We start from the raw sequence: 12,993 nt of genomic DNA, 5'->3' as shown, positions 1-12,993 counted from the left end.
GGTCCACTCCTGCCTCTGCGGCTCTCACTGTCCGTCTCTCTCTCTCTCACGCTCCCACCCTGATAAGGACCACCATTGTCCCGTCTCTTCAGCAACTGTTGACCCCTGACCCCCACCCCCCCGCCCCGACTCTCCTCCCTGAGTCTCACTCGCACCTCCACGTCTCTCTTTTCTTCTGCCTCCCGTAATCATTTTAGCTGCTACGGGAAGCAGGCGCTATAAATATGACGGCGTGAATCTAATTTGGACTGTTGCAGGAAGAGGCCCGTGGGTGCAGCGCTCTCGCCCGCAGCAGCACTGCTCATACTTCATAGCTGTTGACTGGCAAGTACCTGGCCGAGCCGCTGTTTGGAAAGAGTTTTGCCTTGACAGCTCAGTGACTTCCATCCGTTTCACTTCACTTTCCGTCTGGACACTGAGCTGTGCTGCACTTCCTGAGCAAGAACAGACAGGGATTTACAATTGTCCCCTGATTTCCTCCCAGTCATGTTACCACTAGGTTTGGACAAAGTGACTGGTATATATTTCAATAATTTAGTTTTTTACTTTTTTGTTTTACTTCCTTTGAGGCAAAAATGAATGACACAATGTATTTATGTTCAGCACTTTGACATAGTTGTCATATTAGAGTAGTGTTTGTCCTCTTGATGAATATTTTTTTATCACAAACTCAGGTATTTCATTTGACTCAGTGCTGTATTTCCATCTTTTCAACCCATAATCCAAATGATCAGCATCATTGTTTACATTTACAAGACTCTTTGAAATCCTCTGAGAACTGCCGTCATATTTAAATATATGTATATAATAAATTCGTTTTGCACACTTCAAATGAGGCAAAAATGAATGCATTTTTAAGAAACCAGGTCGAGAGGCACGTGTTCAGTGAAGGCAAAACCACAGTCTTAAAATGAAGGATAAAAATAAGCAAACCTCAAAACCTGAAGTCACTATCACCCTCCCTCGCAAATAAACGGTTGCATTGTTCAATCCACTTCAATGTGCTGCAACAAACCCGAGGGTGAATTTATTCACTTCTGTAACGTCCAGTAATGATCATGTTTTCTGAACTGTATGAGGGACAGTTGAACACAACATGAGTTTTGGTCCAGTTCGCAGGCTCACAAACATAACAAGCCCACGACGGGAAGTGAAACGCTCTCCAGTGTGATGTCACGAGCGATGCACATGAACAACTATGTCAGCTGTATTTACACCAAGGCCGCACCACTGTGCGAGCGAGCATGCCACGGAGCGCCCTCCCAACATGAGCACGAGCTGCTTACTACAGCCTGAGCTAGTTGGACCAAGCGCTCCTGCGAAGAAGCTTCACTTGCTTGAGAGGGCAGACCTAAAAGTCGTGGCCTTCGTGAGAAGCATGAGGATTTCAAGTTCATAAACAATCTTCCGACTGGATGAGAACCAGCCATCCTTGTTTTCTTTCCAAGTCTGCGTTTTTATACAGCCCGTCGTGCTCTCCGACTCTGGAGCCCGGAGAGTGGGCGGGTCCCGCAGCTTGGAATAACACAGAGCGCCGTGGAGGTTGTGAGGTCAGAGCCACTCACAGAAGCGTGCTGTTGGCCCGGCCTTCTACTGGGCGTCAACGTCTCCCTGATGGCCCCTGTGCTCAGCTTGTGGGTGTGGAAGCAGACGCTCGCATTCCACAGACAGAGGCGTCCCGCTCCTTCTGGCTCCCCATCTGAACTGTCCGGGGACAGACAACCCTGGCAGAGGCTGAGGGGTGAGGGCTCCTCCACGTCACCCGCCACCACACAAACAAATGAGTCCGCCTTTTGTCAGCGTCTGCTGCGCAGCTGCTCGTGTCCTGTTTGTACAGGAGCACTGTCCTCATGTTTTCAGCGTCACAGCAGAGACTGGGAAACTCTCACATGGCACTGTTTTCAACTGGCCTGCGGACAGATGAGAGGCCAGAGAAGACACAGTGGTCCCAGTCCCAGACTTTGAACAAATCGGAGTTTGGACAAAAATTTCACGATTTTTCTGCTTCGGATTTCCAACGAAAATCCAGAACTCAAACGCCCCCGAAAAAAAGCCAGAAAAACCATCACATGCGTGGACCGATCAGCTGAGCCACGAGGCGCTTTGTTATTGTGTGTAACGCAGCCTCTGTATGCAGACGCGTCCCGTTAGCTCCATTTACTGACTGTTTTCTCTTCCTATTGAGGTGTCAAACCTTTCCTGGACCGTGGTCGAGTGTCACAGGGAGGTGCTGGAGCGCCCACTCCAGGGTCCTCTGTCCTGTTGTGGGCTGGAGCTGGGACAGGGATGAGGCCAGTCTGGGACAGAGCGTGACTTGGTTTATGACTTTGTCACAACCAAACTGCACAGAAGCGCACTTTCAGAGCTGGACACGCACCAGGCACCTCTTCCCTTCTGGAGAGACACGTCACTCACTCGGCAACCCCTCCCACATGCAGTGGCCACACACACAGAGGAACAGCGCACCTGCAGCAGACGCTCTGCAGTCACTCCTACCAAAGCCTGTTTTAAGGCTTGGAACGCAGCATTTCCATTCATTGTCATGGGAAAAATGGATTCCGATTTTGAACAATTTGCTTCTGGTACGGCCGCCTGGAACGGATTGTGGTGGAGAACCGAGGCACCACTGTATGTGCTTTGCCTCCCAACATCTCGTGAGCTGAGGATTCTCGTGGAAGCTCCAGACCAGATTTGAGCAGCTCATGTGCGTCTGCCAGTGTAGCAGCAATCTGAAGCATCTCCCCACTTTCATAAGAAGCACCTGTGTTTGGAGTCCTGGCATTCCACATACCTATCAGGGCACAGCAGCACACATGTAGCGAATCAAGTGTACTGGAGCATGACGGAGCAGCGGAGGGTTAGGACAGCGGCTGCCGGTCGACGCCCAGAGGCGGCTCTGTTCACTCACTTGGTTACTCCTCTTCCTGCCATTCTCTTCACCTGCCCAACTTTTCCACTCATTTTTCTTTCTGACGTGGGCCCAGCAACAGTTGGAAACAAAAGTCCAGACTCGTCCCCGACCCCTCCTGTTCCCCAGACAAAAACATCCAGCAAACACACAAACACTCTCCTCGCCACAGTTTGACCTGCCGGGGATCCAGACTAACATCCGCTCCCTCTCTCTCAGCGCCTCAGAGGGAGGTGGTGAAGAAGTCTTCTCAGCAGTTGACTTGCATGTGACTCCATTCTTAGTCGTGACAAATCACCTCTGTTGACCTCTTCCCCCGGGTCCTAACTGGAGATCATAAGGCCACAATAAAACTGGCGGGGAGGCGTGTAGCCCGAGAAGATCCTGGCTCTGCTGAGAGCCACGCCGCTGCCATTAGCCACAGTGGGCCACATGGCTCTATTTATAGTGACAGCTCAACATCTGTACATCTAATTCTCCCTCCCTCGCAGCCTCAGTTGGGCTCCTCTGCCTCTCGCTCTGGCTGCCACCTGTGTGGAGACTCTTGATCAAAACCCTGGCCACGCTCGGATTGAATGTGTTGCTGAACATGAACCTGCAAATCAAACAGAAACCTGGAAACTCTTTCCTTCACAGCCATGTGACAGTGACTTGGACACTTCAGTGACAACATAGTCCCTCCGGGCTCAGGTCATGGGGGCAGCAGGCGCCGTAAAGAGGCCCTGATACGTCGTCTCTGTTTGTTCCTTTCATCTTGTCCCATCACCCTGCTCCGCCTGAACCGGTCACATCCATCCACCTCTTTGGTTGTCTCAGGAAATGAAGTTGCCCACCTCTGAAATAGATGGACTTATTTCCACATCTTTCTTTTGTGCATCTATTTTAATCAAGTCGTGCTCGTCCACTGCTTCACCTGTCACTGTCTGTCATCATGGCAAACAGGAAGAGCTGAGCAACTCAAACAGAAGAAGGCACCCACGTGCGCGCTGTGTGGGTGTACCAAGCCAACGCTCATGCATCGGCTATGACACCAAAACGCCCAGGTTATGGCTTCTGCTATCGTGGCAGTTATAGAAGCCCAAAGTTTTGACGTGAATGTGTGACATTGGTTGAAACTCTTGTGGTTGGAACCATGCAGCGTGTGCCAGCATCTCCCTCTCACGCACGCACGCACACGCACGGACGCAGGTGTTCATCACTAATTATACCAGGATATTATTAGGCCGGCCCAGTGTCAGCGTGTCGGGATCTAAGTTTGCAGTGTTTATGAGAGAACAAGGCCGCACTGTGCTCCTCGTGTCCAACAAGAAAAGACCCCGCTCTTTGCGCCGTCTCTCGCCGGCCACACACTCGCAGCACAATAGTGGCCCACTCTCACTTGCCAACACACCCCACTCCATCATCCGCACACAAACAGATAAATGCAGATGCCCCCCTCCTCCCCCTCCCTCTCATCCAGCGTGTATATAAAAGCTGTGTCCAATTGCACCTTGAGCTTCACTGGCCCGGCGGTACAGTGCGCCGCCGTCGACGGTGACAAGTGGCTCTCTCAGAGCCCCCAAAGAATGTCGGAGGAGGAGAGGTGAATTGTGCCCTGGCTGGTGTTCAGGTGATGTCGTAATGGCAGAGACATTTGGAGGAGACGCAGTTTATTTGGTTTAGTTCCTTCCTCTGTGTAACCTCCTCTCAGCCTCTGTATGAAGTGACTCTTGGTCACAGGGAGGTTCTGCCTCCAACTCCCACTGATACGTCGGCCTCGTTCTGTGTTTTTAAAGTGCTTTAGTTGAGTCTTCTACACCAATGTTACAGGAAAACTGCAAATCATCCTTGTAAATGTGCTCATTTCTGCTGTAGTTTTTACTCATGACAGGATGTCCTCTGTTGGGATGGTGACCAGCTCTTGTCTTCTAGTTCCAAGTCAGTCACAGAGGGGGCAAAAACGTTTTACCCGGTGCTCTGTAGTCGGCCCTTTGTTTTTACTCTTGGACTCTGCCAGGAGGGACATGACATGACATGGTGGATTGGCAAGCTCAATATGGATACCGCGGTCGATATTCAATACTTGATCCCATTTTTGAATGTGGGGATTCAAAAATCCCGGGGGGCTGCTGGTGTAGCTGGCCACCAGCGGTGAGGGCGGATGATGCTTTCTGTCAAGCGCCTTGGGTGTCTCGATCAAAGGAAAAGTTAGGGCAATACAATTCAACAACCAGAAAATGAGAACAAAAAAAGACATTTCATCCCTTGCATTGAATAAAAATAGTTGTGTTTCTTTTCAGAGCTTGGAGACACTTGCCGTAGCTTGTGGTTAGCAGCTGGCTGCCCTCTCTCTGCTTCAGTCTGCATCTTTCTGAGGAGAAGAAACACGCTTCGTGTTGCTAGCAGCGGCTGATGGCTTGTGGCAAAACAATCCACATCGGTTTACCCCCCTGTCAAACGCAGCGAGCGCCAGTTGCGCAGCTAATAACAAGACGGCCAACTTTACCAAAGAACCTGTGCTCCCCTGTTACACGTGCACTTACAGGGAAGAGAAATACATTTGAAAACACTTGGAATCCTTTTCTGTTATGTGGAAGATCGAGACATGGAAGTGGAGCTCAAATGCAGTCTTTTCTTTTCTTGATATCTGATGTTTCTTGGTGCACTTTGTTACTTGGTAGAGACTACAACTTTTTTTTGTTTTTGCTGAAGATAGTCTGCACTTGCATGAGAAGCCATATTTGAAGTTATTTTGGATTTGTATTTTAATTCTGATAAAAGTGTAATTGAATTCATATCGCTGTATAATTATTGTACAACCTTCATTTTTTTTATTCTACTTTGTTTGTGTTGTATTATTATTTTGTTCCCCTTATTTGTGTCTGGTAATATTTTGAAATGATAAACAAATACAATGGCATCCTGACCTCCGGATACACTGTCTGAGTATTGCTGTTGTTGACCAGGTTGTGTGGTGCTACTGAGTCTCCTCGGGGTGACGTCTCACCCAGCTGTCTAAGAAAGTATCTGCCTTTGTTCACTGTGTCACCAAAGCAGCAGGGAGTAGGAACCGAGATCGTGTTGAGCGCTGTCTTTTGGCTCAGCTCTTCCCTAGTTCTGTCATCAAACTGCACTCCGCCTCTACTTATGATCATGACCCCAAGATTGTAGTCAAGACTGTGTCGAGACTAGAGCGTGCAAAGACTTGGTCTCTGAATGCTCCTGTCTCAACACACTCTTGACTACAAATGCTACTTACTGAAGAACAAGCTGGAGTGGACGTCCATCTTGGGTTTCTCATCAGGACAAGACATTCTGGCCGTCATCTCCTCTGATTTGGAGGAGCTGAGCCTCATCTTCAGAACCTCATCCTTCTTGTTTAGCAGAAGGCTGTCCACATATCTTCTGCTGTCTCTCACAAATACCCCCCACGAAGTGTCGGGAGGAGATTGAAAAAGGTCCAGACGTGGATGTGTCAGGCGCACCGTCAGGGCCTGTGTGTGTCTGCGGGCCGACCTGTGTGCACGCAGCGTTCCTGACAGTCTGGATGGCTGATGTCCTCTCTCGTAAGTCATCACTGGAGGAGGTTCTGCTCAGCGTCAGGGCAGGGGAGCAGATGGAGAGCAGGGGAGTGAACTGGGATTGACTTTTATTTGCTGGAGAAAAGTCTCTCTTCCTCTTCTGGCACGCTCCCCACTCTCTCGCTGCAGATCACCACGGCACCTCCAAACACTTGAAACCCGCCATGTTGAATCCTGGATGCTTTTATTTGCTGCTCAGCGCCAAGATGACAGCGCAGCACCTGACTTTCATCTGCTTCTCATCCTGTTCTAAAAGACTGAAGTCCCAGGAACTTTAAAAGCCAGCTGGAAGATCAAACACCGAGGTGAGATTCCTGCTGGCAGTTAAGGAAGAGAATTTGTATGAGAAGGTTTCATTCAGGCCGCAGATGAAGGAGAAGTTCAATGGCAAACTCACGCCGGTGTTAACTACAGAGCCGGCAGCCAATTATGCAAACAGACGGCAGAGCGAGACGTTCTGTTGGTGTGACGGCACATGGTGGGTTTGTTGTTGCTGGATGAATTGTGCAACTTTGGCTGGCTAGAAGGGGCGAGAGGTTTGGAGCGGAGTGGAGAAGTGAGGGAGGCTGCGTGGTTTGGACCTGTGGAGAGAGGAGACAGTGACGAAGGTTGGAGGTGATGGAAGAGAGCTTCTTGGATTGGGTGATGAGCAGGGAGGATGACTTCATTTAGCTCCAGGAAATGAGACATTCCTCAGCCAGTGTTGAGGTCTAAACTCTTCTGAACCACAGTCAGGGCAGCTCCCGCTGTTCTTCCTCTTGCGCATCTCTGGGAATGAATGAACCACGATCACAGCCGGTGGGGAACTTCAGAAGACGTCACCCCGCGCTTCACTCTGTGGATTCTCGTCCGGCGAAGACAAAACAGGAGCAAATGTTGGGAACAATGATGTCACAACATGCTGTGGGTCTGGGCCCCTGCTCCGTTGTTCTGATGTCTTTGTTTTTCAGAATGTCGCTTCTAAATTGTGTGCGAGTGGTTGTCTAGTTGGAGTGGTAAGCTGTCCAGGGTGTCTCCTGCCTCTTGCCCCGAGTGGCTGGGATAGATACCAGAACAGCCCAACCGCTAACAGGCTACATGAAGAGTTTGATATTGCGCTCAATTCCCATCAACGTCGGCTCTTCCTACGATTGTGAAGCAGAATTCACCAAGCGTTGGATTGTTCACCCACTAATAGGGAACGTGAGCCGGGTTAGTTTTACCTTGCTGATGATGTGCTGTCGCAACAGTAAAGCTGATAGGAAGAGCCGGCATATCCCTTCCCTGCTCCTGTTCCTGACTGGAAATGCATCACCAACTTCTCATGATCTCTTCATTCTCTTCTTGATGCGCTCAATTGTGTGTGTGTGTGTGCGATGACAGCGTCAACACATGACATCTGGTTTCAAGTGGAGCTGGCAGGACGTCACAAAGACACACAGCACATGTGTTTCGTGACCGTGTTGTCATCATCTTCCTCCGTCGCTCCTCCCTCTCATCTCTCTGTCTCCTCCCTGCAGATCTGGCCGACAACCTGGCGATGGACGACTTCACCTTCCAGGAGCAGCTGCTGACACCACAGTTGGCCACGGCAGGCGCCGGAGGCGTGCCCTCGCCGGCCGAGCCCCTGTGGAAGAGCTACCTGGGCCTGTCCGTCTCTGTGACGCTCACTTTTGTCCAGCATTGTCACCAGTGAGGGCCACCTTCTCCTCCTCTGTGGAGACTTTCCAAAAAAAAAAAGTCTGTTCCACTCTAAGGAGCCGCCACAGTCACGTCGGTCCTTGTCAGAGGTGTCTTGTTTTGTTTGTCTGAGCAGTTCCACGTCTGACTGAAATAGTTTTAGGATTTTGTGTTTGTTGACACGTGAACTGAAGCAGCTTTAATGACATGGCACGAGACGTCAACACCTCCTTGTATCATTCACCTGTGTTCCAGTGCTGTTTTGATACTTTCATGTTGTGACATCTGAAATCACTTCTGATCAGTGGGATTTCTGGAGGTGACTCCATTCATCTCTCCGTCAAGCATTTAGTTTCAGTGTATGAATCACTGAAGCCCATGTGACCTGGTTCTGCACTGTGCTCTGACAGAAAACTGACTTTTGGACTGACTGGTTGAAACATTTTCAGGAAGGTGAAAATACTTGAACAGTGTTCATCAATTTCTGACACAACAAACAATGAGTTATTAATGCTTTTTGAATGTAGCCATTAGTGTGACAATGCTAACTTGCTAAATGCGATGCTAGCTGTTGTTTTCTTAGAGATTTAGCTTCACATGCTACATGCGCTGGTGAGTGAACGTGCAAAAGCTGGACGGGAGCTCCAAACAAAAGTCAAACTTTCTCAGATGAGTGTGACTGAGGACACGCTCCCCCACCCCTTTGTTATTCCTTGAGATGACCTCCATCTTCACTTCTGGTCCTCTCATCTGGACCTTTTGTGTCAGTGGTGAGGAGCTCTGCGGACTAAACCCTCTCCTGCTGTCACACTGGCTCCTGAAAACAGGCTTTTCTTCCCACTTCCCTTCCTTCATTGTGAGTTCTTCTGCTGGGCTCACCGAGCTCTGACCTGTACAGTTGTGTGTCTCTCTGTGTTGATGTTTACAAAAGTCTTTATTTGCAGTCCTGGCGAAATCGTCGCTCGTAGAGGGACTTTTAGGGCGGGGCTGAAACAATGCTGCAACTTTCGAGCTTGTTCTTTTGCACTGACTCGACCTGTAAATGATTGTCGTCGACTTCGTCTTCAGTGTCCTTCATTGTTGCCTATTAAAGCAGGACCTTTCTCACCGCTGCCTTCGCTCGGACCTCTCTCTGGCCGCTGTCAATGACAACAATGCAGCCGACATAGCTCAGCTGGGAAAGCGTTAGACTGAAGATCTAAGGGTCCCAGGTTTGGCCAAGTTCATGTGGTGCTTTTCACTTAAACACTCCTGTGTTCACATCATGTGGTCAAGAGATGCAAGGAATCAGCTGCCATCTAACACCATGGTGAGGGCTACTATAGATGGACCTTCTGGCGCGAGTTTAATCATAAAACCTTTTTTAAATGTAGCCGTAGAAACTACACCTTTTTTTGAAATTTTCGAAAACGTTTTGAAAAAGTTGTATGTCATCCTGTAACACAAGGTCTTCCGTTCTATATGAGATTTATGACCATATACTGTATATATTGACAATCAAACTTCACCCAGAGAGAGGGGCTGCTTTGAGTCTGTTTGTTGTTCAGTGTTTTGCTTTTCTCCCTTAAAACTCTTATCACCTCGTCTGTCTGTTTGCTGAAATAAGTCAACAACAGATTCCAACTCTTCAGGAGAGATGGTTGTCTTCTTAAGGCAGGAATCTTTTGAGCACTGTGTGATGAGGAGAACCTCCGTCCTTGGGCCTTCAGCTGCACCTTGGAACTCACTGGATGGATGGGTGGATGGATGGATGGACGGATGGGTGGATGGATGGATGGGTGGATGGATGGATGGATGGATGGATGGGTGGATGGATGGATGGACGGACGGATGGGTGGATGGATGGATGGGTGGATGGATGGATGGATGGATGGATGGATGGATGGATGGGTGGGTGGGTGGGTGGATGGGTGGATGGATGGATGGATGGATGGATGGGTGGGTGGGTGGATGGACGGACGGATGGGTGGATGGATGGATGGGTGGATGGATGGATGGATGGATGGATGGATGGATGGATGGATGGGTGGGTGGGTGGGTGGATGGGTGGATGGATGGGTGGATGGATGGATGGATGGATGGGTGGGTGGGTGGATGGATGGATGGGTGGATGGATGGATGGATGGATGGATGGGTGGATGGATGGATGGATGGGTGGGTGGATGGATGGGTGGGTGGGTGGATGGGTGGATGGATGGATGGATGGGTGGGTGGGTGGGTGGGTGGATGGATGGGTGGATGGATGGATGGATGGATGGATGGATGGATGGGTGGATGGTGAGCGCTCGCCGGCAGTGATATAGAAAAGACATGGGAAAGGTGATATTTTGGAGCCAGCACGCTACTCGATGCTATGCAGGCGATCCACGTCAAAGAGCGACTCGTGTCCTTGATGTGTCTCAGACCGGAGCTCTGCCAGATCTCAGAGCAGAATGTGACTCCGATGTGTCCTTCTGTGGGCCTCAGTGGTTTCAGTGTCTCAGTGGCGTCTGATACCTGGCGGAGGTAACAGACGCGATCATCGGTAAATCAGCTTCATTAGCGCATTTAAAGCGTCTCTCCTAAGAAGCTCAACACAAACACCCGGGAGAGTGCTGTGTGTGTGTGTGTGTGTGTGTGTGTGTGTGTGTGGCGTCCTGGTGCTCCACTCTAGCTCCCCAGAAACAGCAGTGTGATCCAGCTGGGCTTCTCTCTGCGCCGCTGGCTCACAGCCGCTCAGATGGAACAGAGAAGGTGCTGATGGGAGGTGAGCGCGCCGGCCCGGGGCGGGCGGGGGCTGAGCCTCTCCATGCTAATGCTGCGCTGGAGAGGGGGCAAACAGGCCCATTGACATGCAGAGCTGCTGCGTTTTCTTAGGCTAATATTGGGCCGACGTCCCAACAGCGCCGTTACAGGAGTGAAAGGTCAACTTGATGTTAGTCAGCAGGAAGAGTGAGGTCCTGACGACCTGGGATTGTTGCCTCTCCTGCACCTCATGAATATGTATTCCTCGCCAAGATGTTTGGGTTCAAGAGCCCGAGAGGTCATCAAACTGCGCATGTGAATTAAAATCACAATGTCAATGCACGTGCTGGAGTCTTCCCGGGACGGCGGAGTCCAGGTTGGACCGGGCCAGATGATGGAATTCTGAAAGCTTGAGACATGCCACATGGTTCCACGCTCATTCATGTGTAATTACCATGGACTGCACTGGAGCATTTTGGGAGCTTTTGTCAGGCCATTAAAGGCAGCGCTGGGCCCACGCTCTCCCATGCTCCTGGCTCCGCCGTCCTCCCGCAGCAGACACACTCACAACAAGTGAATGGATCTGACTCAGGAATGTGGACACAAAAGGAGGAATGTCAATTCGCCCAACGCTACCCCCCCCAAACCCAGGGAGTAGCGCGCGCGCACGAGGGCTGACGTGTCCGGACTTGCTCACACGGAGGTAGAAAGTTTGACTGTGGCCATTGGGGGACTTTCTAAGTGCTGCCAGCCCATAGACGTATCATTATCAGCGTCTTCATCCCCAACAACAGGCCTCGTCTGCACTGACTTGTTTGGCCCGTCACTCTCAGCCAGGCTGATGTTGGGCACGGTCGGTCACCATTTCAACTCCAACCTCATCTCAAGACGCCGGGGCAGCGGTGCAGCTCATGATAAAGTCCAATTCCATGAGTCACAGGGGAAGCACCGCGAAGCCATTTCATGACTCACCCACTTGTTTATCAGGTTTCAGTGTTTGGCTGATGATGATGCCTACGAGTGCGTATCACTTCAAGTCAGATACGGCTATTAAGCTTCTTATCTCAGCCTCCCCTCTCGTGTCACATGAGTGATTCCAAATGATATGTTCAGAAACAAGTGGACTCGTCGGATGAAATGCATGGCATTTCTTTTGCCATGGAGACACCGAGGCTTTTGGAGGAACTACGGGTGCAGCAGCTGTAGTGTGTCATCAGCCACTGGCACGCCAACAAGAGAAGTCACACAGGCCAGCAGGCTGCCGGAGCACAAACACTGGAGCTTTCTTCAGTGGAATGGAAGAGGAACACTCACAGAACACCAGCGCATTTTCTGGTGTGGCTTTTTCATTAGACTGCCTTTCTGCTGCGTCACCTCGACACTCTGGAATTTCACCGATGACCTCAGATGCTAGACAGCTCTGGCAGGCCACTTGGGATTGACATCTATATATATATAGATATATATAGATGTCTATATCTCTTCTACAATTTAACACAAAATATCTCACTGAGATAGTACTCCCTTGCGACCTTGTAAATACTCTCATTTGTATGTTTATGTCCAACAACTAACAATAATTCAATTTAATCCAAGGCCTTTTTGGTTTTCTGACAGTTTTCATTTTATTTCTTCATTTAAGTAATGATTAATATTGTTACTCTGGAAAACAATGATCTTTGTGTCAAAATTACTGTATATATTTTTACTTTATAAATTGTGTGAAATGGTATATTTGCTCAACTGCATTTCTATTTTTTCATTTACTCAATTTCATATTATGACATAATAAAGCATACCGTTTTACTCTCGGACGTTGCACTTTGGGCCACATCAGATACAACAGCAATAATGATTTATAATTTATAATAATAATAAAAAGAACCTCCACTAATCATACTGCAAGTCCCATGATGCACTGCGACAGTTGAGTGAGTATCTTTTTGGAGTGTGATTCCCTGTTGAAAGAACCAAACTAAAACAAGATGTGCAGCCAGTTTGTCTCCATTGCACCGTATTTGTGTTGCGGATGTGACCTTGTTGTTGTCCCGGGAAGTTATCAGCGGCAGTGAGTTCATCTTGTCAGCAGTGACAAAGGGCAGGTTTGTGCTCCAATCCGGTCCAAGGTCCGAGCGTTGGAAA

General features: G+C 49.5%; 1 protein-coding gene across 3 annotated transcripts in view; it reads left to right on the top strand.

The window, feature by feature from the left end:
- Positions 1-9,876, top strand: part of gpc3 (glypican 3) — a 106,130-nt gene extending 96,254 nt beyond the window's left edge. For all 3 annotated transcript variants that reach the window (XM_053878744.1, XM_053878743.1, XM_053878742.1), the window contains one exon: positions 7,968-9,876. In XM_053878744.1, the coding sequence (XP_053734719.1) occupies positions 7,968-8,143 (176 nt within the window). In that variant the 3' untranslated portion in view covers positions 8,144-9,876. The remainder of the gene's footprint in view (positions 1-7,967) is intronic.
- The last annotated feature ends 3,117 nt before the right edge of the window (positions 9,877-12,993 follow it).

This window comes from Synchiropus splendidus, chromosome 11, assembly GCF_027744825.2.
Source record: "Synchiropus splendidus isolate RoL2022-P1 chromosome 11, RoL_Sspl_1.0, whole genome shotgun sequence".
Classification (NCBI taxonomy): Eukaryota; Metazoa; Chordata; class Actinopteri; order Syngnathiformes; family Callionymidae; genus Synchiropus; species Synchiropus splendidus.
This window is presented reverse-complemented; position numbering and strand designations above follow the sequence as displayed.